The sequence below is a fragment of the Pseudorca crassidens genome, chromosome 2, assembly GCF_039906515.1.
Source record: "Pseudorca crassidens isolate mPseCra1 chromosome 2, mPseCra1.hap1, whole genome shotgun sequence".
Taxonomy (NCBI): Eukaryota; Metazoa; Chordata; class Mammalia; order Artiodactyla; family Delphinidae; genus Pseudorca; species Pseudorca crassidens.
In genome coordinates, this window is record NC_090297.1 from 140,301,050 (window position 1) to 140,327,115 (window position 26,066).

Genomic DNA, 26,066 nt, shown 5'->3' on the forward strand with positions numbered 1-26,066 from the left:
CAACTTTAGTCGGATTACTCAAGAAGTTTGGCCCTCCCTCCTTCATCTCTCCATCTCATGTTTCTTGAAAAATAAAATTACACAGTTTGGTAACACATGAAATAAAACAGAGCTTCTTTCATGTGGAAAAGAACCTGGCAGCTTAATTTTAACAGATAAGTCAAATGTTTGCATCACTTAAATTTATAAAATATGACATTTCATTAAATTGTATTTTCATTTATGCATGATGATTTTCATGCCAAAGCTGTTTTTTTTAAACAAAAGTTAAGAACTATAAAGAAAATGCATTTTTTATTTAGAATAAAGTTAACACAAAACATTTTAGTTCTACTATCTTTGCTCTTTAAATGAAAATCATGACCCTCTAAGCTTCGTATTTTATTTCATATAAACGAAAATTTTTTTCCAGCTGGGATCTTTTATGATCCCCATGCCCCTAGGCTGTCTGGTGAACACTCTGCATTCTTGGTGATTATGCCCTTGGGGTAGAATCAACAAAGCTGAAAATGGCCACAAAGACCACTGTAGAATCTGTCTAGGGCACAGCAAGATGTGTTTGAACCATGACTAAACTCTGTGGTTATTAAGAGAAGTGCCTTGGAAATAAGATTGGAATCTATGGGTGGAGGGTCTCTGAGTTTACCAGCAGAGTATGAAATACAAGAAATGCTTTTAGAAATATAAGGCCCACATGAAGAGGGTGATTAGATACAGAATTCTTGTTTTCAAGAAATATGCAAAGTTTCACTTCTCAACATTTTCTAGTTTTGCTTCTCCCTCTTTCCTGCACAGATATTTTCTGTTCACCCAATGTTCTTGTAGAGTTGTCTAGCTCTAGAAGGAAGAGTGAAATAGCCCAGCAAAAAGGGAATGACACCCTCAACCCCTCCAAGATTGTAGAAAATCTAAACATCTTACATGTTTCTTTGCTTACTTACTGTCTTCTTGAAAATCTTTTTAGCTTCTGAACTTTCCAGGTTCTCTCTTCGGATTAGTGACAAACCATATAAGGGTTAGGTCTGTCTGTGCTGGAGTGACTTGGAGTAGATAGGACACATCCTAACAAAAGTTTTATATTTATCCCTTATTCCTTGAACTGAATTTTGTTTTATCTCCACTCATATTCAAGATCTTCACTCTCAACGACCCTTTCTAAAACAATGGCTTCCTTAACTTTTATTCCAGTAATTGTCCTGATGGAACTACTAACATAAACTCTATTGTTTGTTTACTGTAACCTTGATCATTGTTAAAAGTTGCCAAATAACTTAATATTAACGTCAGTACCATTCATGTTTTTGCTATGCCTTAACTATTTCCTTATTCAGCATTAGAATTCTGATCACTGTAGCTTACAAAGTTTGACTAGACCTTTTCTGTCCACATAAAACTATTGTTACATATCCTAGCAGATAGAGGATGTAACTGCCAAGCACCGTGCAAATCACAGTCACAGTGATAGTTGTGATTATTGCTATTAGGTTTAAAAGCAAACAAACAAAAGAACAAGTTTTCCCTAGAATTTATATAGTGTTTAAGAGAATGAGCTCTAGAAAGGGACTGGGTTTTCTACCTGACTTTTAACAGTACCTACCTGATAGGTTGGTTGTAAAGATGAAATGAGGTATTACTGTCTATGTGCATTCAGCATGTCAGCGGTTACTGCTTTTCCTCCAAAGCTGCTTCATGGACGTGTATCAAATAGGTGAATAGTAACTTTACAAACTGAATGGTCACTTTGATTCTTTGAGTCTTGAAAAATAATATAGAAATGCATATATAATAGTGGTATAGCGTTTAAGATTAAGCATTGTGCTTTTAATACGATAGTCACTGTTTCAACTTGATTTTTTTTAAAAAAAGGGCTTGAGACAATTTAAGTACTACTATTAGTGGTGCATCAAATTATTCATTTGAGTTCCAAAACTACTGGGCATAAATTTAAGTAGATTATGACTTAAGAAGAAAAACTTGCTTTTCTCCATATCACGTAAATAGTTAGACTTTCAGTTTGTGGGCCTATTATTTCACATAAACAATACTAGATCAAAAAATAATCATAGAAAGATCATTTAATGTTATTCATGAGTTCTGGCTTCTTGTAGTGAGTCTCCGTTATGGACATTTCAGGTCAATGTTCAGGGAATGTTACCAATGCTTTTCATCCTTTTTTAAAAGGGTGTCAATTGGAAGAGAAGAAGATTGGCTACATCAAACAAAAAGTTGGCCTGGCAGTGACTTTATTTGCAGCATTCCACACCACAGAGGGTGATGTTTTAGACTTAGACTGTGGTTTCATGTTTTGTGGTTTGGTAGAACCGAAGCAGTATGTTCAGCCATTTTAGGAAAGAAAATCTCAGTTTGACTAATCTAATGCAAGAGTTGCCATGGTGGGGATAGATTTAATTATCACTAAAGGAACTAGAATAATTGTATAGAATAGGTGTCAGAGCAAGATGATCAATCTGTTTGTAACTTTTATATTTTCAAAATAATGTGTGCACACAGCCATATCCACCTGTAAGTGACAACAGAGCTGTACCGTGCTTTAACCCTGTGCAGTCCTCAAAGTGCTTGCACACAAATATTTAGGGGATCACAGAAGATCCAGCATAATAAATCCAACAGACTGTATGCAGAAGCCAAAATTGAAACTAACATTAGATACATTAAACTCCAGAACTATGATTTAATAAATTAACTATACAATATTTATGATCATTGATAGTTTATAGTTGGGTGATTACTACACGTTAAATGATTAATAATGATTCTCTCTTTTAACAGCGTGAGATAGGATATGTTATCGCCCTTTTGTTCATGGGGAAATTTAAACTGGGGTAGGTAAAATAATTTTCCAAGGTTATAGACTAAGAAATAGTGGAGCTGCGATTTGAAACCACCTGGTGGGCTGTACCTTCCCTAAGCTACTTCTCTAAGCAGCTCCTCTGTACAAGTTCCATATTTTGTACTATAATCACTTCTGCTTCCTTTCCCACTGGTTTTGTTAATCTGTTTACCATCCACCCAATGTTAATTCACTTGGAGTCTGAATTGGCCACACTCAGGAGTCGGAAATACTTAAAAGGCTTCTTGGCTTGAAGAGGAGCTGCTTCATTTTGATGTTTGCTTGTCATTGATGCTGTCCTGGCTGCTTACCTAGTGCCTGGTACTCTCATTTGCCTTGTTTTCTGGTACCAGTACATTTATTCCCTGACCTTGTGCTTGTCTCGTGCCTGACACTCTTCCCAAAGCTTCTTCACCACTGGTGACTTTTCTCATCTTAAGTGAGTTTTATGGGCACAACTTGAGCTTCACTTACCCTTTTTTTTTTTGCGGTACGCGGGCCTCTCACTGTTGTGGCCTCTCCTGTTGTGGAGCACAGGCTCCGGACGCACAGGCTCAGCAGCCATGGCTCACGGGCCCAGCCGCTCCGCGGCATGTGGGATCTTCCCGGACCGGGACACGAACCCGTGTGCCCCGCATCAGCAGGCGGACTGTCAACCACTGCACCACCAGGGAAGCCCTAACCTTTTTATTTTTTAAATAGATCTTTACTGGAGTATAATTGCTTCACAATACTGTGTTAGTTTCTGTTGTACAACAAAGTGAATCAGCCATATGCATACATATGTCCCCATTTTCCCTCCCTCTTTAGCCTCCCTCCCATCCTCCCTATCCCACCCCTCTAGGTCATTGCAAAGCACCCAGCTGATCTCCCTGTGCTATGCGGCTGCTTCCCACTAGCTAACTATTTTACATTCGGTAGTGTATATATCTCGATGCTACTCTCACTTTGCCCCAGCTTCCCCCTCCCACCCCATGTCCACAAGTCCATTCTCTATGTCTGCATCTTTATTCCTGCCCTGCAACTAGATTGATCAGTACCATTTTTTTTTAAGATTCCATGTATATATCTATATGTTAGCATACGGTATTTGTATTTCTCTTTCTGACTTCACTCTGTATGACAGACTCTAGGTCTAACAACCTCACTACAAATAACTCAATTTTGTTTCTTTTTATGGCTGAGTACTATTCTGTTGTATATATGTGCCACATCTTCTTTATCCATTTATCTGTTGATGGACATTTAGGTTGGTTCCATGTCCTGGCTATTGTAAATAGAGCTGCAATGAATATTGTGGTACATGTCTCTTTTTGAATTATGGTTTTCTCAGGGTATATGCCCAATAGTGGTATTGCTGGGTCATATGGTAATCCTATTTTTAGTTTTTTAAGGAACTTCCATACTGTTTTCCATAGTGGTTGTATCAATTTACATTCCCACCAACAGTGCAGGAGGGTTCCCTTTACACCACACCCTTTCCAGCATTTATTGTTTCTCAATGTTTTCATAATGGCCATTCTGACCAGCATGAGGTGATACCTCATTGTAGTTTTCTTTTGCGTTTCTCTAATAATTAGTGATGTGGAGCATCTTTTCATGTGCCTCTTGGCCATCTGTATGTCTTCCTTGGTGAAATGTCTACTTAGGTCTTCCGCCCATTTTTTAACTGGATGGTTTGTTTTTTTGATATTGAGCTCCATGAGCTGTTTGTAAATTTTGGAGATTAATCATTTGTCTGTTGTTGCATTTGTAAATATTTTTTCCCATTCTAAGGGTCGTCTTTTTGTCTTGTTTATGGTTTCCTCTGCTGTGCAAAAGCTTTTAAGTTTAATTAAATCCCACTTGTTTATTTTTGTTTTTATTTCCGTTACTCTAGGAGGTGGGTCAAAAAAGATCTTACTGTGGTTTATGTCAAAGAGTATTTTTCCTCTGTTTTCCTCTAAGAGTTTTATAGTGTCTGGTCTTACATTTAACTCTGATCCATTTGGAGTTTATTTTTGTGTATGGTGTTAAGAAGTGTTCTAATTTCATTCTTTTACATGTAGCTGTCCAGCTTTCCCAGCACCCCTCACTGAAGAGGCTGTCTTTTCTCCGTTGTATGTTTTTGTCTCCTTTGTTGTAAATTAGGTGCCCATACGTGTGTGGGTTTATCTCTGGGCATTCTATCTTGTACCTGATAGATCTATCAGGTGCAAGATATTGATCTATATTTCTGGTTTTGTGCCAGTACCATACTGTCTTGATTACTGTAGCTTTGTGGTATAGTTTGAAGTCAGGAAGCCTGATTCCTCCAACTCCATTTTTCTTTCTCAAGATTGCTGTGGCTATTTGGGGTCTTTTGTGTTTACATACGAATTGTAAAAATTTTTGTTCTAATTCTGTGAAGAATGCCATTGGTAGTTTGATAGGGATTGCACAGAATCTGTAGATTACTTTGGGTAGTATAGTCATTTTTACAATATTGATTCTTCCAATCCAAGAACGTGGTATATCTCTCCATCTGTTGGTATCATCTTTAATTTCTTTCATCAGTGTCTTATAGTTTTCTGCATATAGGTCTTTTGTCTCCCTAGGTAGGTTTATTCCTAGGTATTTTTTTCTTTTTGTTGCAGTGGTAAATGGGAGTGTTTCCTTAATTTCTCTTTCAGATTTTTCATCATTAATGTACAGTAATGCAAGAGATTTCTGTGCATTAATTTTGTATCCTGCAACTTTACCAAATTCATTGATTAGCTCTAGCAGTTTTCTGGTGGCATCTTTAGGATTCTTTATGTGTAGTATCATGTCATCTGCAAACAGTGACAGTTTTACTTCTTCTTTTCCAATTTGTATTCCTTTAATTTCTTTTTCTTCTCTGATTGCTGTGGCTGTGGCTTCCACAACTATGTTGAATAAAAGTGGCAAGAGTGGACATCCTTGTCTTGTTCCTGATCTTAGTGGAAATGCTTTCAGTTTTTCACCATTGAGTATGATGCTTACTGTGAGTTTGTCATATATGGCCTTTATTATGTTGCAGTGGGTTCCCTGTATGCCCATTTTCTGGAGAGTTTTTATCATAAATGAGTGCTGAATTTTGTCAAAAGCTTTTTCTGCATCTATTGAGATGATCATATGGTTTTTATTCCTTAATTTGTTAATGTGGTATATCACATTGATTGATTTGTATATATTGAAGAATCCTTGCATCCCTGGGATAAATCCCACTTGATCGTGGTGTGTGATCCTTTTAATGTGTTGTTGGATTCTGTTTGGTAGTATTTTGTTCAGGATTTTTGTATCCATTTTCATCAGTGATATTGGTTGACAATTTTCTTCTTTTGTGATATCTTTTTCTGGTTTTGATACCAGGGTGATGGTGGCTTTGCAGAATGAATTTGGGAGTGTTTCTCCCTCTGCAACTTTTTGGAAGAGTTTGAGAAGGATCAGTGTTAGCTCTTCTCTGAGTGCTTGATACAGTCACCTGTGAAGCCATCTGGTCCTGGACCCTTGTTTGTTGGAAGATTTTTAATTATGGTTTCAATTTCATTAGTTGTGACAGGTATGTTTATATTTTCTAATTCTTCATGGTTCAGTCTTGGAAAAATTGTACCTTTCCAAGAATTTGTCCATTTCTTCGTGGTTGTCCATTGTATTGGCATATAGTTGTTCGTAGTAGTCTCTTATAATCTTTTGTATTTCTGTGGTGTGAGTTGTGATTTCTCATTTTTCATTTCTAATTTTATTGATTTGCATCCTCTCCGTTTTTTTCTTGATGAGTCTGGCTAAGAGTTTACCAATTTTGTTTATCTTCTCAAACAAACCCCTTTTAGTTTTATTGATCTTTGCTATTGTTTTCTTAGTTTCTATTTCATTTATTTCTGCTCTGATTTTTATGAGTTCTTTCCTTCTACTGACTTTGGGTTTTCTTTGTTCTTCTTTCTGTAGTTTTCTTTGTTCTTCTTTCTGTAATATTGTTTATTTGAGGTTTTTCTTGTTTCTTGAGGTGAGACTGAATTGCTATCAGCTTCTCTCTTAGAACTGCTTTTGCTGCGTCCCATAGTTTTTGGGTCATCATGTTTTTATTGTCATTTGTTTCTATGTATTTTTTTAATTTCTTCTTTGATTTCTTCAGTGATCTCTTGGTTATTTAGTAATGTACTGTTTAGCCTCCATGTATTTATGGTTTTTACAGTTTTTTTCCTGTAATTGGTTTCCATCTCATAGCATTGTGGTCAGAAAAGATGCTTGATATGATTTCAATTTTCTTAAATTTACCAATGCTTGATTTTTGACCCAAGATGTGATCCTGGAGAAGATGTGTTCTGGCTGCACTTGAGAAGAAAGTGTATTCTGCCACTTTTGCGTGGAACGTTCTATAAATATCAATTAAACCTATCTGGTCTATTGTGTCATTTAAAGCTTGTGTTTCCTTATTTATTTTCTGTTTGGATGATCTGTCCATTGGTGTAAGTGGGGTATTAAAGTCCCATACTATTATTGTGTTACTGTCGATTTCTCCTTTCCTGGTTATTAGCATTTGCCTTATGTATTGAGGTGCTCCTATGTTGGGTGCATAAACATTTATAGTTGTTATATCTTCTTGGATTGATTCTTGATCATTATGTAGTGTCCCTCCTTATCTCTTAAAACAGTCTTTATTTTAAAGTCTATTTTATCTGATACGAGTATTACTACTCCAGCTTTCTTTTGATTTCCATTTGCATGGTATATCTTTTTCCATCCCTTCACTTTCAGTCTGTACGTGTCCCTAGGTCTGAAGTGGGTCTCTAGCAGACAGCATATATATGGGTCTTTTTTTGTATGCATTCTGCCAGTGTGTGTCTTTTGGTTGGGACATTTAATCCATTTACATTCAAGGTTATTATCAATATGTATATTCCTATTACCATTTTCTTAATTGTTTGGGGTTTGTTTTTGTGGGTCTTTTTCTTCTCTTGTGTTTCCCGCCTAGAGAAGTTTCTTTAGCATTTGTTGTAAACCTGGTTTGGTGGTGCTGAGTTCTCTTAGCTTTCACTTGTCTGAAAAGCTTTTGATTTCTCCATTGAATCGGAATGAGATCCTTGCTGGGGAGAGTAATCTTGGTTGTAGGTTTTTCTCTTTCATCACTTTACGTATATCCTTCCACTGCCTTCTGCAGAGTTTCTGCTGAAAAATCAGCTGATAACCTTATGGGGATTCCTTTGTATGTTATTTTTTGTTTTTTCCCTTGCTGTTTTTAATATTTTTTCTTTGATTTAATTTTTATTAGTTTGATTAATATGTGTCTTGATGTGTTTTTCCTAGGGTTTACCTTGTATGGGACTCTCTGTGCTTCCTGGACTGGGGTGACTATTTCCTTTCCCGTGTTAGGGAAGTTTTCAACTGTAATCTCTTCAAATATTTTCTCACACCCTTTCTTTTTCTCTTCTTCTTCTGGGACCCCTATAATTCGAATGTTGGTGCATTTAGTGTCGTCCCAGAGGTCTCCAAGGTTGTCTTCAGTTCTTTTCATTCTTTTTTCTTTATTCTACTCCTCGGCAGTTATTTCAGCCATCTTGTCTTCAGCTCACTTATTCGTTCTTCTGCCTCAGTTATTCTGTTATCGAATCCTTCCAGTGTTTTTTTCATTTCAGTTATTGTGGTGTTCATCTCTGTTTGTTTGTTCATTAGTTCTTCTAGATCTTTGTTAAACATTTCTTGTATTTTCTCAGTCTGTGCCTTCATTCTATTTCTGAGTTTCTGGATCATCTTTACTATCATTACTCTGAATTCTTTTTCAGGTAGATTGCCTATTTCCTCTTCATTTATTTGGTCTTGTAGGTTTTTACCTTGCTTCTTCAGCTGTGACATATTTTTTGCCATCTCATGTTTTTGTTTGTTTGTTTGTTTGTTTTTAAATGGGTGGGATTGTGTTCCTGTCTTACTGGTTGTTTGGCCTGAGGCTTCCAACACTGGAGTTTGTAGGCTGTTGGGTAGAGCTTGTTCTTGGTGCTGAGTTGAGAACCTCTGTGAGACCTCACTCCAATGAATATTCCCTAGGGTCTGAGGGAATACCCCTATTCTCTGTTAGTCCAGTGGTTCAGACTCGGAGTTCACACTGCAGGAGCTTCAGCCCAACCCCTGGCTCATGAACCAACATCTCACAAGCTGCATGGGGTGGCAAAAAAAAAAAAAGAAAGAAAGAAAGAAAGAAAAAAAGAGGGAACAATAACAAAGTGAAAAATAAAATTAGGCTAGGAAATAACAGATATGTTAGAAAGAATATAAAAATCTAGATGAATCAACAAGTGGAAGGTACATCAGTACCACAATAGGGAAAAAGAGGAGGGAAAGGGAAAAAAAAAAAAAGAAAGAAAGAAAGAAAGAAAGAAAAAGGGGGGTAAAGACCTTGGCTGTGGAGGGCGGGACCTAAGCAAGGGTGAGGTTTGGGCGGTGGGCAGCGCCTATGCTTAGGACCCACAGGGCTGGAATAGGCCCTGGGGGCTGTCGGGGGCTGGGGCTTAGGCTCAAGGAACAGAAGTGGCCCAGGCCTGCCCCCCATCCCTGGTCTCAGAGGGTGGGGAACCTCACCTGGGAGCCCAGCAGGCTTCCTGGACTCAAGTGGGCGGGGCAAATGCCCTCCTCTCTTCTCCTGCTCCTCCCGGAGGGCCCCTCCCACCTGCCTCTCCTGATCTCCCCAGCCTCAGGGGTGCCAATCCTGTCTGGCCTCTACTTCTTCTGCCCCCTCTGTCCCCCCACGTCCTATTGGTTCACTTGGGGGTTCCTCCCATCTCCTTAGGTGTCAGGGTCCTTCACCAGCCACTGGCAGGCACCCTAGTTGTGGGGAGATGCTAACTCGATGTCTTTCCACACGCCATCTTGACTCTGCCCCCTATCCTTTTTAAATCTAGTTGTTCTTGGCTTTCTTACATCTGAACATTGTCATTTTGTCTCCATTTTCACTGATGGCCTTGTTCTTTATGTCAGTAAGCTTGGTTTCCTCCCCAGCACTTGAACAATCCCAGACTTCTGCATATCTTTTTGCTCTTCTGGAATTTATTTTCTTTCTAATCTCCATATTCACCTGTTCACACTCTGAGCCTAACATATCCTGGGATTTTTATACCTCTCTGTTTCAGACAAGCAGCTGGCTCTGGAATAAATGACTAGTATCACTCCAGAGAAAAGTAAGTAGGCCTTACACACGTAAGATAAGCACAGAGTCAGCTGCTTTCTAAACTATTTTTTAAATATGTTTATTTTACCTATTATTTTTTATTAGTCAAATTCCCATATATATGTAAGAGAAATCTAAACACAGGTACATAACTTCTTTTTAAAAACATATTGCTCAACTGTAGTATTTAACTTAATTTTATGTAGTTTCAAAAAACAAACAATTACACTTCTGAAATTGCCATGTTTCTTCAAAACTGCAAGTTCAAATGTACTGGATCAATGTTGTTATCATCATATACACTTAATGCACACACACACAAGGTTATTGTTGAAGTGTTTTAATATTGATTCAATCATTCACAAATATCTAGCAGCCATGTATAATACACAAAGTACCATGTTAGTTGCCATAAAAGGTAAAAATGTGGTTACAAATATAAATTCTCTGGGGGAAGTCAAACATATAGTCTAGTAAGAGGCTGAATCTAGCCATTGCCGTGAGAGTGGTGTAGAGTGAGTTCTGTGAAAGCTCAGAGAGGGAAGAAATCATATCCCTTTAGGATGGTAAGAGATGGCATTGCGGAAGGGCCTTTTGAACTGCCTTCAAGAATTGTCAGTATTTCAGTAGCCAGAGAATCAACAGCAGACATCACATTTGAAAGGGGTGGTGGTAACACAGTTGCTGATTTCGGAAAGGTCCATCCTTGACTGGAGACGAGTAAGTTCTGATTGTCCAGAGAATAAGATTTGTATGGAGAAATAATCGAAAATGTGGCTGTAAAGTTAAAGGAGGTCGTTTGGCCCAGGCTAATAAAGCACTAATGCTACTTGGGAGACAGCTGTACATCCAAGTCCCAGAATTCCTGTTGAGAAGGGAGAGAAGTGATCTCTACACCCATTCTTACTAGCCTGAAAACCAGCTTGAGTATGGGCAGTTATAAGAACCCATGGAAAAGGGGAGGCTGATAAAATGATAAAGAATTGTAACTTTGGAGTCGGATCAACCTAGTTTTCAATCCTAGTTCCACTGTTCAACTCCATGTGACACTTAGCAAATTAACTATCTCTGTCTCAGTTTTATAAAATTGGGGTAATAACAGTACCTACCTCATAGGGATATTTTGAAGATCAAATGAGGTAATTAATGAAGAGGACTTAACAGAGTCTCTGGCTCTATAAGTGATAGTTGTTGTAGTTCCTAACCATTGTTTAATCTTGACATTATCAAGGAGACATCCCTAGGGTACTTCCTCTTAGAGTCCTACAAGAGCAGGTTTCATCTGTTACCTCTAGTAGTATCTTATGTATTTCTCCTTGCCTGATACCTCAAACATTATTACTCATAAGTTCCGTGGGACATACTGAGCGCCTCATCTATTTGGGCCTTCTGACAGCATCCTCCCTATATTGCATTCCTCTGTTTTCCAGGGTATGCCTGTTACCTCTGATTTTTTCCCCCTGGCTTCTGTGGTTACCTAAATTATGTAGATAAGTGTAGACTTCTTAATTATAATTTTATAATTTCTGAATCATTTCTTAGCTCTAATATTAAGCACTCCGTATTCTCCATTTATCAAATGCTATTCTGTTACTTTAATTTGAATTATTGATTCTCAAGCTTCAATTTCTTTAACTCAAAAATGCAAAAAAAAATGTGAAAGATATTGAGAAGCAAGAATGTGATATACACCAAGAATATAATTTAAGATTAAATACTGTTACCTTGTTATATGGTGATCTATTGAAGAATGAACTCTGATATAATTAGTTTATTTAAAAATTCAGCCTAAAGAAGTAAGTTTTGGAAAGTGTCAAAAATATTTCATTGCAAGGCAGACTTATTTGTAAGAAAATTTTAAGTTTTGAGGAGTATGGCATAAACTAAAATTGAAAGCAAATTCCAAAAATGAAAGATTCCCTTTAGTTAAGGAAATCTTGATTTAAATTCCCACCCTTTCCATCTTATCACTTTAAGGAAATAGTTGAACTTCTTTGTTGCTCTATTCATTTATTTAAAAAATCTATTTCAATAGCAGACAGGAATACTTAAAGCATATATTTATAATATTATATGAACTATGATTTGATTTGAATTCAATCTGTTGATAGTTTAATAATTTATATTTAATGCACATGTATACTATACCAATGACCACTCTTTTTCATTTTAAATATCTTCTAGCACCTCCAGTTTTTATACAAGAACCTGCTGATGTGTCTATGGAAATTGGCTCAAATGTGACATTACCTTGCTATGTCCAGGGTTATCCAGAACCAAAGATTAAATGGCGAAGATTAGACAACATGCCCATCTACTCAAGACCTTTTTCAGTGAGTTCCATCAGCCAACTAAGAACAGGAGCTCTCTTTATTTCAAGTAGGTTAAAGGAAATATATTTTATACAAATATATACATATAAATTATACATTTTTATACATAGGTGTTGCTATGTTTAAAATAGTGAATTAATCGTGCCAACATATTTTGTTTGTTGCATTTCATTTTAAAATAATACTGAACTCATATCTAGGAATTGTCATAAATGAATAACATTTTATTCAATTTTATGTCATTACTATATCATATAGATTTATGAAGCAATATGACTTTCTTCATATCTCATTGTTTCTTACTGCAAATAGAGTCTCCTGGGCCTGTAGGTGGATAAGTAATCACATTTTATTGACTCTTGTACCACCTGTTGTATAGAAAGGTAAAATATTACTAGTAGTTAGTTAATGTTAATTTTGGGCCAAGAATACATAACCACATAGGGACACTATACACTATCAAAAATTTTTGATTAAAAGCTATATCTATCTGGAGCCAAACATTTTTTAAAAAGTCAAATATGCCATCATCCCAAACTTTTACCTGTAAGCTATTAAGCATTCAGATATTTGTAAACCCTTAGTACTTTTTCAAATATTGTTAAGAATATTTAGATACTGGCACCAGAGGAGTAAAAACATTTAGATGATTAATTGATTTTTTTTAATAAAATTGCATTTTTAGGGTATTTTGTAGAAAGCCCCCAATAAGTGATTTTCATGTTTATTAACAACATTAAATGTGCATTAGCCACTTAAACTTTCAATACAAATTAAACTGTCTAATTACAAGTGCTTACAGCTCTGTGCTAGGTGAAGACAAGTCAAATATGGGGTTCCTCACTCAGGCATTTTACAGTCTGCTGTCAGAGTGGATGATCACAGAAGTACCTACCAGAATTACTCATTAGATTGGGTCAGATTGTGCAGGAACTGAAATGTGCAGGTGAAGAAATGTAGTTGGTGAGGTAGAAAATAGACCCCCAAGCTTCATAGGCACGAAAAGGCATGTGAAAGTACTGTTTGAGAACAGCTCCCCTGCAGGATATGAGACAGGAGCGGGAGGGAAGAATGGGGAGGATCATGTAGGTAGGGTGATGGTGGTGATGAGAAACAACCCAGAGGGAAACAAATGAGACCTGAAAACAAATCAGTTAGCAGAAATGAAAGAAAAGTAAGAATAAAGGAGGGCAGTGTATTCACCGATGGTTGCCCAGTTGTTCAAACTAAATCATCTAAAAGGAAACTAGTGATGAGAAACTTAGCTCTCACTGGTATTTTGTATTTCTACAGAAATTAGCCCGAGTTGATAATATGGAGACTACCTTGGTTAGAAACAATGTATAACTTATTAACTAGGTGATTTGCTGAGCTTTCCTTGGCAAATGAATGTTTGCTAATTTTGAGAGTGAACACTGTGCTTACCAGATGCAGTTCTGCAGTTATATGCATGTGGTTAACAGAGTAGAAACTTGGTCACTGCTCTTTATTTGGGATAGTATGGAACTATTCATAATGGAAAGCTGCGTTTTTCTCTGCCAATGTCTTATCAATAGATTAAACTGTGCCTATTTTAGTTAAGATAGTTGCAAAGGTGACGATCAATCCCCTATTTAAAAATCTTCTCTTGACACCCCAGTTGCTCATAAGGTAAAACTTTGCTGTTTTATAAGGCACCAGGCTACCTCTTCATCTTCAGGCTCCTGACTGTGCCCACACGGCCTGTAACCCAGCGATCCTCATCCTAGTCCCCTAACACACTCTTTAATTTTAAATATTTTATAAATATCCTTTTTATTATTCTGAAAATTCTATGTATTTGATCAACGTACATAATAAAAATTATTTTAACATGCAAAATATAGTACAAAGGAAAACAAAGGAAAGTAATTTTTATTAAAATAATATGTATTTAAATAGATAATACTCTGGCAATGCTCATACAATATGTATACATGTTATGTATATCACCATGAATTTGAGAGCTAAAATGTAGACTGATACAGAAATATGGGATTGATGACTCAAAAACTCCAGGCTGGTGAAGTGATTTTCTGAAATGGCGGGCAATTCTTGCAAGAGTTCTTTCTTTCTTCCACTTATACAGAATTAGGTTGTAGGCTCAAATAATTATGAACAAAGTCATCACATCCATAAATTTCCAGTGGGGCCTTCAAAAGTCTTGGCGAACCTGGGATATTGTTCCTTTCGTGAATCCCCCCCATGCATTGTCTCCCTAGTTTCTGCCAGTAGACTCCCCTGATCATTGGACCAATGAAAGCAGTCTCCCCTGCAAACCTCCACACGCCCCCAGGGTGGTACTGCAGCTTTCCATTCTTTGAACAGACCATGAGTTTTCAAGTCATGCTCTTGCCTTTGCAGCCCATTAGGTTTGGACTGCCCTTCCTCTGTTCTACCTACTGTTTCAGATACAGCTTAGGTATTACCTCCTATGTGAATCCTTCCCGAACTCCTCCTTGTGCCATCAGTCACTTCTGTCTCTGTGCCCCCATAGCTCATTGTCTGAAGCTCAAATTAGAGCAGTCAGCACACTGTGATACGATTGTTGCTTTCAAGGTATGTCTCCTCCCCTAGAATGGGAACTACCAGATCACAAGCACGGTGCCTGGCACATAGTTAATGCTCCACAGATGATGTTGAATGAGTAAATAATCTCTTCTTTTTAGACTTATGGGCAAGTGATAAAGGAACATATATTTGTGAAGCTGAAAACCAGTTTGGAAAGATCCAGTCCCAGGCAACAGTAACAGTGACAGGACTTGGTAAGATCAATTAAGTACTTAGACACCACACTTTTTGAAAACATCAGACTCCTCTTAGTACGTCATCTCTTGCCTGTACCATTAAAAACAAACAAAAAAAAACCCCAGGTAAACATCTGATTACTACATTAGCCTTCCTTCTCCCCACCCTATTTCATATTTCATGATGTTAGAACTGGAAATAGAGATCATCCTCTTCAAGCTCCTTATCTTTCATTTGAAGAAATGAAGGTCAATTGAATAAATTCATTTAAGTCTTAAGTATGAGAACACACACACACACACACACACACACACAACACACACATGTTGGTGGTGTGCTTTTCTAGTTCTTTTCTTTACACTTATCATTGTAGTCCACATGGAATTATTTCTGTGTATGATATGAAGTAAGAATATAATATCCGTTATTTCCAAGTAGTAAGACACTTGTTTTAATATTTTTATTGCATGTTCTCTTCCCACTGAGTAAAATACCCATTTGGTCACATGCTAAATTTATAATCTTATGTCTGTTCCTTGGAGTTCTATTTATGCACTAGTCCTACATTGTTTAAATTCTTACACCATTTATTGTGATTTTTAAATCTCATTAATACACTTCTATAAAATTTTCTTTATGTATCTCCCTTAATTCATCTACGTATATTTAAATTTTCCAAGAAGACTCTCTTAGAGATTTTGCTTTGATTTATGTAGAATTACTTCCCTGATTTCCATCTAAGAGTCCACCTCATTTTATTTGCCTGAGCTGTTATGACAGCCTCCTCACTAATCTCATCCCTTCCACTTTTCCCTTGTCCGGTAAGTTCTCAGATTGATATTTCCTGGAAATGGTTCTGATGATTCCACTCTTCTATTTATCCATGCTTTCAGTCACTCTCCATTTGAATACATTGCAAATTTCTTGGCTTGACTTTTCTGCCCTTTCATGCCATAGACTTATTCTTTTTTACTTTCTCTACTTCTTTGCTATTACCTGTCCTCTTGCCATTCCCTCTGCTTAGAAGGGTCCTTTATCTCTATCTTCCAATTCATACCCATGTACATTTAAAAATCTTGTTCTTGAAAACTCCATTTCTAATAGCATAATTAGTAGTCATCTTTGCCTATAAAAGAGTTTGCTTTCCTTTGGATGAAATAGCATTGACAGTGCCTGTGTTCTTTCTCTGATTTAGTTGCTCCACTCATCGGAATCAGCCCTTCAGTGACCAGTGTAATTGAAGGACAGCAGCTGACTTTGCCTTGTGTTCTATTGGCTGGAAATCCCATTCCAGAACGTCGGTGGATTAAGAACTCAGCCATGGTAAGAACATTTTAAATCCATGCATTCATATTCCTCTTGCGTAATATGAATTCATATTCATATATTGCCTCTTGTGTAAGAGGCAATGTATTCCAAACATTGAAATTTTAATGTAATAAATACACAGACATATATTTTTTAAGTGTACCAAAACTTTTCTTCAGTATTAACATGTTTATGCAGTTCATATTATTTTGAAATTAATATGATGGAGAAATAGTCAATGGTGTAATTTTTATAATTTTGTAACTAGTAAACTCTCTTCAGAATATGTAATAACTGAAGCAAGTATGAAGTTTTTTCCCATAGGATTTAAATATTTTATATCCTTCTTTGCAGGACATAATAAAATGTTAATATTCTCATAACATTCTTTCATTTTATATATTAATCTTTATTGTTATCGTCAAACGTTCTTTTATTGTGAACTATTTTAAAATGTGGATCTACTTTGTGTCATTTTTCAATGCATAACTTTTGATTATGAAGGAATGCGAAAAATTTTCACGGTTGTAAGGAATTATTCTGTAAACATGCTATCTATAGCAATAAATTTTCACCTAGTCCAGAGCATTTTTCCTTCCATTTTCCAGAGTATTTAGACTTACTCCCTTATTGAAGTACCAATTAAAAGTGAATTGATTCCATGGGATAAGATGTAAAATTGTTTGTATTTGCATAAAAACCTGAGAAAAATGAGTGCACCTCACTCAATAATAAATGCCCTTATAACATAGGATGATACTGTTTGAGCACTAAAGTACCCTATGATTGAATAAAATGCATAAATGTTACAGAGTTAGAGGTGATGATTCTTAACGGAAACCGTTGTCAGCCTTCTCTCATGCAGTTCCTATATCATACATTGCCCTCTAATATTATTTGTATCTGTCACTGAAAAGGGTGCATGTTGAGATTAAGTCACATTCTCTCAGCTTGAATGATGCCTCTTTGCCAGAATGAAAATGTCAGATGGCTTGGAAGTGGTAGTAAAGCCTTCTTGAAAAAGAACAAATTAAGCCAAAAGTAAAAGTGAAATTTGGGTCCTTCGTGATAACAAAAATTACAGAAACAGGGAATTCGTGTTGTTTCTATTTCTTTCCCTTTCCAATATGTGCATAATTCTGACAGATGTTAGTGGATAGGATTTTTGGTGGTATATCACAGTGACATACAATTGATGCTACTCTTGGTAACATTTTATTCTCATCATTTTTCACTTAAGGGTGTTAAAATATTTTGTTATTTTATAACACATTTAATAACCCAGTTGGAGAAGAAAGCAGATCTGTTTTGGGCTTACACAATATTGCCTGTTTAATTAAAAATGACTTTTTTTTTCCTTCAAGTTGGTCCAAAATCCTTACATCACTGTACGCAGTGACGGGAGTCTCCATGTTGAAAGAGCTCGGCTGCAGGACGGGGGCGAGTATACTTGTGTGGCCAGTAATGTTGCTGGAACCATTAGCAAAACTACCACTGTGGACGTGCATGGTAAGAGGCGCACCCATCATAATTCTTTTCCTTCCAAACCATGTTCAAGGCTGGGTTCATATCTTTAAATCAAATAACTCTGTTCTTGTAGTTTTAAGAAGCAGATATCTTTCCTAATTGTTATTCTTAACAAAAAGCCTTATTTCTTGAACAATATTTACATTGTTAAGCCTGTTTCCAGATTTCCCTTTTCTGTATATACAAAAGGACATTATTGGGAGTCACTTGCTGAGTCTCTCCAGGGGCTTTTGTAAGTGGTTTCTTAATTGATAAAAGTGAACTCAGCTCTCAAAGAGTTATGTTTAAAAGTACATTTTAATTTCAGGAAAGCTGAACTTACTGTGCCATCCAAATTGCCTCTTCTTCTCGGATTGTGCCACAAGCATTTTCTTACTAATGACCCCTTTGTGTGTTTGCTAGAAATGACCTAAACTTTTCTAAAGGCCACTTCATGTGCTCCAAACAATCTTTTTGCGTGTTAAGTAACTTAAAGGTCACAAATAAAAAAATCCAGAAACCATCTTTTTTCCATTCGTGAGTAACCGTTCCCAACTTTTTACATCTCAATAAATAACAGCTTCATAGCTTAAGAAATTGTCGTAACTTCTTTTGTATATCTCCTTTAAAGACTTTGCTTTTTAAAGTGTTGTATTAAAAACTAGCTCTGTGTACAGGGATAAAAGTAGAATAGAACATTTATTTTTAGTAGTTGATTCAGTCTTTTTTAGGGCCTGGATTGGAGAATCCAGTAATTTCCAAATTTTGCTTGTTCTGTTGAAATTTTCAGTGGATACAGGACATCTTTTTAATGTGTGCTTCTCATTGTAAATAGCCTCTTCTACCTCTTTCAGTCCTATGCCAATCTTGTACCAATCTCCACCAACATTATGTGAGATATTCTTGAAGAAATACCAAAGTAACATTAAATGAGTTGAGTAAATACATAATGTCAAATTGGGTATAGCTGTGTTTAACTATTTTTTAAAGAAGATCAGTCCATACATTTTGCGGAGGGTGCTTATGGACCAGTTTGAGAATCTACGGTAGAAATGCATTCATGTCATCTCCCTTTGGCATCTAGCAACTGCCTAGAATATTGTGTTGAGAAGAATTCTGATATAAATTTTCACTTGGGTGAAAGAGTGACATGATTAGTTGTGATGTCTGCCAGATCCGAGGAGTATGGAGAAGACGGATGAACCAATGATGTGGTTTATCAAGATGCAAAAAATTTTAACAGTTAAGTTTAAAAGGTCATTTCACAACATCGTTTCATCCATCTTAGGCCAAAATGAGTAACTGATTTAGTTAATAAGATTTAGAAAAATTAACCCAGCATTTGACGTGAACTAAACCAAACAGCTATTTAGAGGACAGATTTGCCTTTGAGTTGGATGTGATCCAGTATCACAAATTCTGTATACCTCTGTATTTATGTTAATTTCATCACTCTGCCTCTCCACTTTTAAGAGTATTTATTATATCCTGAGATAAACCATAATGGAAAAGAATATTAAAAAAAGAATGTATATATATATGTATAACTGAGTCACTTTGCTGTACAGTAGAAATTAACACCACATTGTAAATCAAAGGCTCTCAAAGAATTCTTAGAAGAATTGAATTAACGAATGCCCATATAAATATGTGCAAATTAAAATGACAAACTATTTAATTGTCATGTTGATTTACATAGATTGACAATCTGGAAAGAAAAACTCTTCCATACTCAAATGTCATCAGATTTGAAAACCGTTGCCTAAATTTGCCACTTGCCTTTATAGCTGTCGAACTGAATATGTATTTAAGAAAATGGCTTATTCCATGTTGCCATAAAATGACAGCAAAGTTGAAAGTTGACTATTCCATGATGATTCTAGAAATTAAATTTCTCACTTTAGAGAGCAGCCTGACATTGAGCTGGGAATTTACTGCCAATTCTTTAAGAAGATATGATCTAAAGAATAATCCCAGCCTTAGGAAAATACAAGGATTTACTGCCAATTCTTTAAGAAGATATGATCTAAAGAATAATCCCAGCCTTAGGAAAATACAAGGATGTAGCAAAGCTCATCTAAGCCTTTCAAAAGGAAGCTTTTGCACTGAGGTCTCTGGTTTCTCTTGTTCTGGCAAACTTCTACACCAGGGTAGCTGGGATAATTCTAGAGAAATTTGACTTAAAAACAAGAGCCACAGTGAGTGCTTGAGCTCTAGGGAACAGCTCCAGTCTCATCTTTCTGGGGGAAGGAAAGGAAATTCCTGGTATATATTGGGCTTTCATTACGTTCCTTGCGCTATGTTAGGTACTTTCACGTATGGGAGCTTTTTTTTTTTTTTAAAGATTTATTATTTATTTAATTAATTAATTAATTAATTTTATTTGGCTGCGTCGGGTCTTAGTTGCAGCATGCGGGATCCTCGTTGAGGCATGCGGGATCTTTTGTTGCAGCGCACAGGCTCTTCGTTGTGGAGCGCGGGCTTCTCTCTAGCTGTGGTGTGCAGGTTTTCTCTTCTCTAGTTGTGGTGCGTGGGTTCCAGAATGCATGGGCTCTGTAGTTTGTGGCACACAGGCTTCTCTCTAGTTGAGGCACCCGGGCTCAGTAGTTGTGGTACGTGGGCTTAGTTGCCCTGTGGCATGTGGGATCTTAGTTCCCTGATCAGGGATGGAACCCATGTCCCCTGCATTGGAAGGCAGATTCTTTAACATTGGACCACCAGGGAAGTCCCTGGGAGCTTCTTTAATCAAATTCTTTACTTTGAGAACATTGAGTATTGATAATTTTTTGTATGCAAGTTGGTTATGATGAACAGATATATACAGAATAGAATGATGAAGTCTTCCCTTTCCTTTTGCTTCCAATCATATAATGTCAATTCTTTAGTTGCTTTCTAAAGTCAAAAGATATGCATTCTTAGTGAAAAATATTGACTGGGCTTCCCTGGTGGCACAGTGGTTGAGAGTCCGCCTGCCGATGCAAGGGACACCGGTTCGTGCCCCGGTCTGGGAAGAGATTCCACATGCCACGGAGCGGCTGGGACCGTGAGCCATGGCCGCTGAGCCTGCGTGTCTGGAGCCTGTGTTCCGCAACGGGAGAGGCCACAACAGTGAGAGGCCCGTGTACCACAAAAAAAAAATATATATGTAGACTTAAAATCTTGTATTTTAGACTTTTAAATGTAAACTCCTGAGACCTTTCAAGCTTTACTTTTGAATTCCTTTTATGAAAATAGATTCTATTTTCGAGGTTAAATTTAGTAGCTTGCTAAGTGATTCTTGTGTATAGACATATTTAATCTGTAGTGGTTAAACAGTCCATTTCTCTGGAGGTGAGGTTAAGTCAGCTCACTGCAGCTTAATGGGGTAATGGAGAATGGTGTAAGATATGTTAAGCGTGTAACTCTGTAGTTCTAGCTTGAATTTCCTGAAAATACGATTTCCTTCAGTTCTCTCTTATTTTTGTTAGGAAAATCAACTTAATTTACTACTTGATTTTAAGTGTTTATTAAATTCTTCAGATTGCAACTATTTTATTTACTTTATTACACTCCCTTACAAATTGCCATACGTTTCTAACAGAAAAGGTTGTCTTTGCTAGTTTTTAGAAATATTCGTGTATCCTGAAAATGTTCAACTTTAAACTTGTGAGGCTAAATGGAAGGACGGGTGCTCAGATTCTGCATATTGCTTCCTTTTCCAGTTCTGCCAACCATTCAGCATGGACAGCAGGTACTCAGTACCATTGAAGGCATTCCAGTAACTTTACCATGCAAGGCAAGTGGAATCCCCAAACCATCTATCATCTGGTCCAAGGTAAATGACTTATCTAGTGATGTTTGTTAATAATATGTGTTGCTACAACAATATTTGAATATTTTCATACATGGAACTTGTCACTGTACCATAGAACCTTACAGAAAGGAAAACCCATAGTCATACGTCTTAGAAGGGACCTTAAAATGTCCTTAGTTCATTCAACTACTTGATGCTTAAATAGTATTAACACAACAGTGAACACTAATGCAGCACATTCTTTGCGCCGGGGACTTTTCTAAGCACTTCACATGTTGTAGCAGATCCTTTTTTACTCCTTGCCACATCCCCTAAACCCTTTTGACTTAAGCTCAGCTCTGGTGGACTGCTCCATGCTGTCTGCCAGGGTCACTCTTCATGCATGTACCTCTCTAGTTTGGGGACTCAGGGCTTTCTCCAAAACCCCACAACGCCACTTAGCCTGCTGAGTGGTCAGGGAGTACAAGAACATTAAATCCTGGGAGAGGGAGATGTCCCATATAAATGTCCCACTTCTCATCTATCAGAAAAATCCTTCTGGGGTGCATCTACATAGTTTCTCAGAGGGCCCCGAGCACACTGAGCTTGTAAGCCCAGCCACGGAGGAAACCAGGGCAGTGAAACCCTTTATTAGCTTTCCTTCCTTCTTGCCTCACTTTCCAACTGTCCTCTTCAAGCCCCTGGGAATCACTTTCCAAGTAAACTTCCTGACTCCAAATCTTTATCTAGGACTCTGCTCTTCTGGAAGCCAAAATAAGACACATAGATGAACTCATTTATCCCCCTCAGTATCCCTGTCGTGAAGTTCTCTGGCTTTTCCTTATGTTCTTGCAGTGAGGAAAGAAGGACTTCCTTCTTCCATTTCCTGAGGAAGTCCTTTCCATCTTTCAACAGCCGTGAAGGTGGCATATTTTCTGTAGATTAAATCTGGTAGAGGAAAGTAATATAAAATGGTGGCATAATAATGAAATATGGCGTTTGTATATTTAGGATCACAACCAAAGTATTTTGTCATAACATCTAATTTTATATTTCTAAAAATCTCTGAAATATAGAGAAGTTGGTTTTGACATCCGTAAATTAAATTGAAAGATTAAGATTTCTGCATCCTGGGCACAAAAATATGGTGGTGAAGCGGATCCCCCAAACTGCACAGTCTCTGGTCCTGAGTAGAAGCTTAATGCATTTTAGGGAAATGTAAAAATGAAATCTTCTTTACAGGATGGCCTTTGAGCTGGGATCATGCACAGAAGTTAAGAGTTAGGCCCCCAAGCCTGCCTGCGTGGGTTCGAGTTCCAGTTCTACCACTGACTGACTGTTTGGCCCTGGGCAAGTTACTCTGCCAAGCCCCCAGATTTAATGCTGTCATCTGTAAAACACGGGTTGTAGTAGTTCCTACTCATAAGATTGTTGTGAGCATTAACATAATTAATTCATGTGAAGTGCTCAAAACGGTACCTGGCTTAGCATAAACACTCATCCCATCTGCTGCTACCTCATCCTCTCCACTTTTTTTTTTTTTTTATAGCGGTACACGGGCCTCTCACTGTTGTGGCCTCTCCCGTTGCGGAGCACAGGCTCCGGACGCGCAGGTTCAGCGGCCATGGCTCACGGGCCCAGCCGCTCCGCGGCATGTGGGATCTTCCCGGAGCGGGGCACGAACCCGTGTCCCCTGCATCGGCAGGCGGACTCTCAACCACTGCGCCACCAGAGAAACCCCATCCCCTCCACTTTTAAGTAGCTTTGGAATGAAGGGGATCTAGTTTGGTATGAAGAAATGTCACCTTTGCATTGTTTGTTTAATTTTTCTTACAAAGAGCTTTCTTCAAATTAGCATTCTTTCAATCTAGTATTTTCCCCTTTAGAGATTTTTTTCTTCCTCTCTTTTCTTCCAGACATTAAGTCACTCCTTTATTATCTTAAAAAACACTTTTTGCTCTGTGTTGTTTTGCAGAAGGGCGAGCGGATTTCCACCAGCAGTGCTAAGTTTTCCGCAGGGGCTGACGGAAGTCTATATGTGGTGTCCCCTGGAGGTGAGGAGAGCGGGGAGTACGTCTGCACCGCCACCAATGCAGCCGGCTACGCCAAAAGGAAAGTGCAGCTGACTGTCTATGGTGAGAGCCCTCGGGGAGGAATGTTTTTCTTTGACGCTGTCTGTCTGCCAAAACTCACATTTCTCTCCCAAATAATGTTACTAGAGGGCTGTACCCCTAAAGTGAACTACTTTTCCAAGTTTATAGTTTTGTACAAAAAATGCATTTTTCCTGCCAACCAACATCTCCTCTACTTAGATTCTGATTTAAAGGGAGAGGAATTGTATAGCCTTTCGGAAAAATTTTATGGTGTTTTCCCAAGGAGTATGCTTATGTCACCCAACCCTCTTTAGAAACACCACTTAGTTAAAACAAAGCCAAACCTCAGCTATATCTTGGTTAGTGCTCTGCCTTGAGGGGTTGCTTTTACAGATGCTAGATTCCAAAAGGGCATTTCAGCTGACCTCTGCATTGTGTTCTGAAAGAAGGAGCTAAAAAGGAAAACTTTCTAGTCCTTTTCCTTTAAGCTCTCACGATGTGTGTTAATGGAAAGCTTTAGATACGTCCTGAGACTTTGGAACAAACAGCATCTTTTTGCAAATTACTGAAGAATATTAGTAGTCCCCATTTTAGTGTGAATTAAAGTGTGCTTTGTTTTCAATGTACTGTTTCCCTTTCAAAACTTGTGTTTATTTTAGTAAGGCCCAGAGTGTTCGGAGATCAACGAGGACTGTCCCAGGATAAGCCTGTTGAGATCTCAGTCCTTGCAGGGGTAGAGGTGACACTTCCATGTGAAGTGAAGAGCTTACCCCCACCCATAATTACCTGGGCCAAAGAAACCCAGCTCATCTCGCCATTCTCTCCAAGGTAGGGGACCTGGGATGAATCGAAACATGTGAAACATAATCTCTTGGGACAGGTGACTGTACTTGTTCAGGTTTTCAAATGTCTCAAAAAAAAAAAAAACTTTTAAATTTGAGATAATTTACACGTACATTCGAGCCTACAGAAAATATATATACCTTCTAAGTCATTCTTTAATAGCAGAAATGCTAACACCCAGCTTTGACATAATTTCCCACTGGTGCATTCTACAAGGTAGTTATGAAAATGGAGTGGATTTGTATGTAGATCCTGGTTAGCGCAAAGTGCATAGTATAAAATTCCAGTAATCCCAGAGGAGCAATAAAACACAATACATTCTCTAATATCTAGGATTTGACTTTCATTAGATGACTTTGTAAAAATCTTCTTGATTGAACTTAAACCCTTATACAAATAAAGGCCCACTGAAACAATATATTTGATAGGCTAAGTGACGTGGAAAGCAGAATGCCAGAGCCCTTAAGAGCGCAACCTTTGTTGCCATGCTGATGTGAGTTTTAATTTACCTCCACCACTTAAAGCTTACCTGAAACTTAGGCAGTTTTTTCCAGTGGGCCTCTTTGAACCTCAGATTTCTTGTTTATAAAATGGGTATAATACCTGAAAGGATGATATAAGATAATGTACATTCCATATCCCGTCTCTGGTTCTCAAAGAATGGTAGCAATTACTGTTTTAACTCAACATCATGCCAGAAGTTACTGGCGGAATAAGAATTACAGTCTCTAGCTATTGTCTGTTAGACTTGTTGATGTATGGTTACGAAGCTATAAATTCATGCCACAGTAGTTTCCCTACCACTGGTGAGAAAGAAAGTAAACAATTAAGAACTACTTTACTATTTGTTTGAAAAAATATTTGCCTCGAATATTTTTGAATAGAAGAAATACCACATTTCAGATAAAGTTGAAGTTTCATTGTTCCCCTCCTCAGTCATAATCTCTTTTCTCCCTTCCCAGGGGCACAAACACTGACACAGACTTGGTGTATATCCTATGCATACATCCTTAAATAGGATAGAATATTGTTTTCTCTATTTTTAATTTTGTTTTGTGTACTTGTTTTCAATTTACCATTGTAACATGTTCTACATTATTATTCTACTGCTTGCTTTATTGAGTCAACATTTAGCCATTTTATACATATATTCAGTTTATTCATTTTAACTACCATATACATATTCTGCATTTTATTTATACATTTCCCTGTGTATGGACATTCATGTTCTTGTTTGTTTTGTCTTTCTACATTTTCTTCTTTTCTTTTTCTTGGTTTTAGAAACGGCTTTTCAGGGAATATCTTTTTTTTTTTTTTTTTGGCGGTACGCGGGCCCCTCCCCGCTGTGGCCTCTCCCGTTGCGGAGCACAGGCTCCGGACGCGCAGGCTCAGCGGCCATGGCTCACGGGCTCAGCCGCTCAGCGGCATGTGGGATCCTCCCGAACCAGGGCACGAA

General features: G+C 37.5%; 1 protein-coding gene across 4 annotated transcripts in view; it reads left to right on the forward strand.

The window, feature by feature from the left end:
• HMCN1 (hemicentin 1) overlaps window positions 1-26,066 on the forward strand; it is a 524,815-nt gene that overhangs the window by 243,532 nt on the left and 255,217 nt on the right. For all 4 annotated transcript variants that reach the window (XR_010941259.1, XM_067728936.1, XM_067728938.1 and 1 more), the window contains exons 16-22: window positions 12,174-12,368; window positions 15,010-15,105; window positions 16,284-16,411; window positions 17,761-17,905; window positions 21,604-21,716; window positions 23,650-23,809; window positions 24,427-24,595. Coding sequence is in view for 3 of the 4 variants with exons in the window: in XM_067728936.1 (XP_067585037.1) it covers window positions 12,174-12,368; window positions 15,010-15,105; window positions 16,284-16,411; window positions 17,761-17,905; window positions 21,604-21,716; window positions 23,650-23,809; window positions 24,427-24,595 (1,006 nt within the window). In the remaining variant the exon portion in view is untranslated. The remainder of the gene's footprint in view (window positions 1-12,173; window positions 12,369-15,009; window positions 15,106-16,283; window positions 16,412-17,760; window positions 17,906-21,603; window positions 21,717-23,649; window positions 23,810-24,426; window positions 24,596-26,066) is intronic.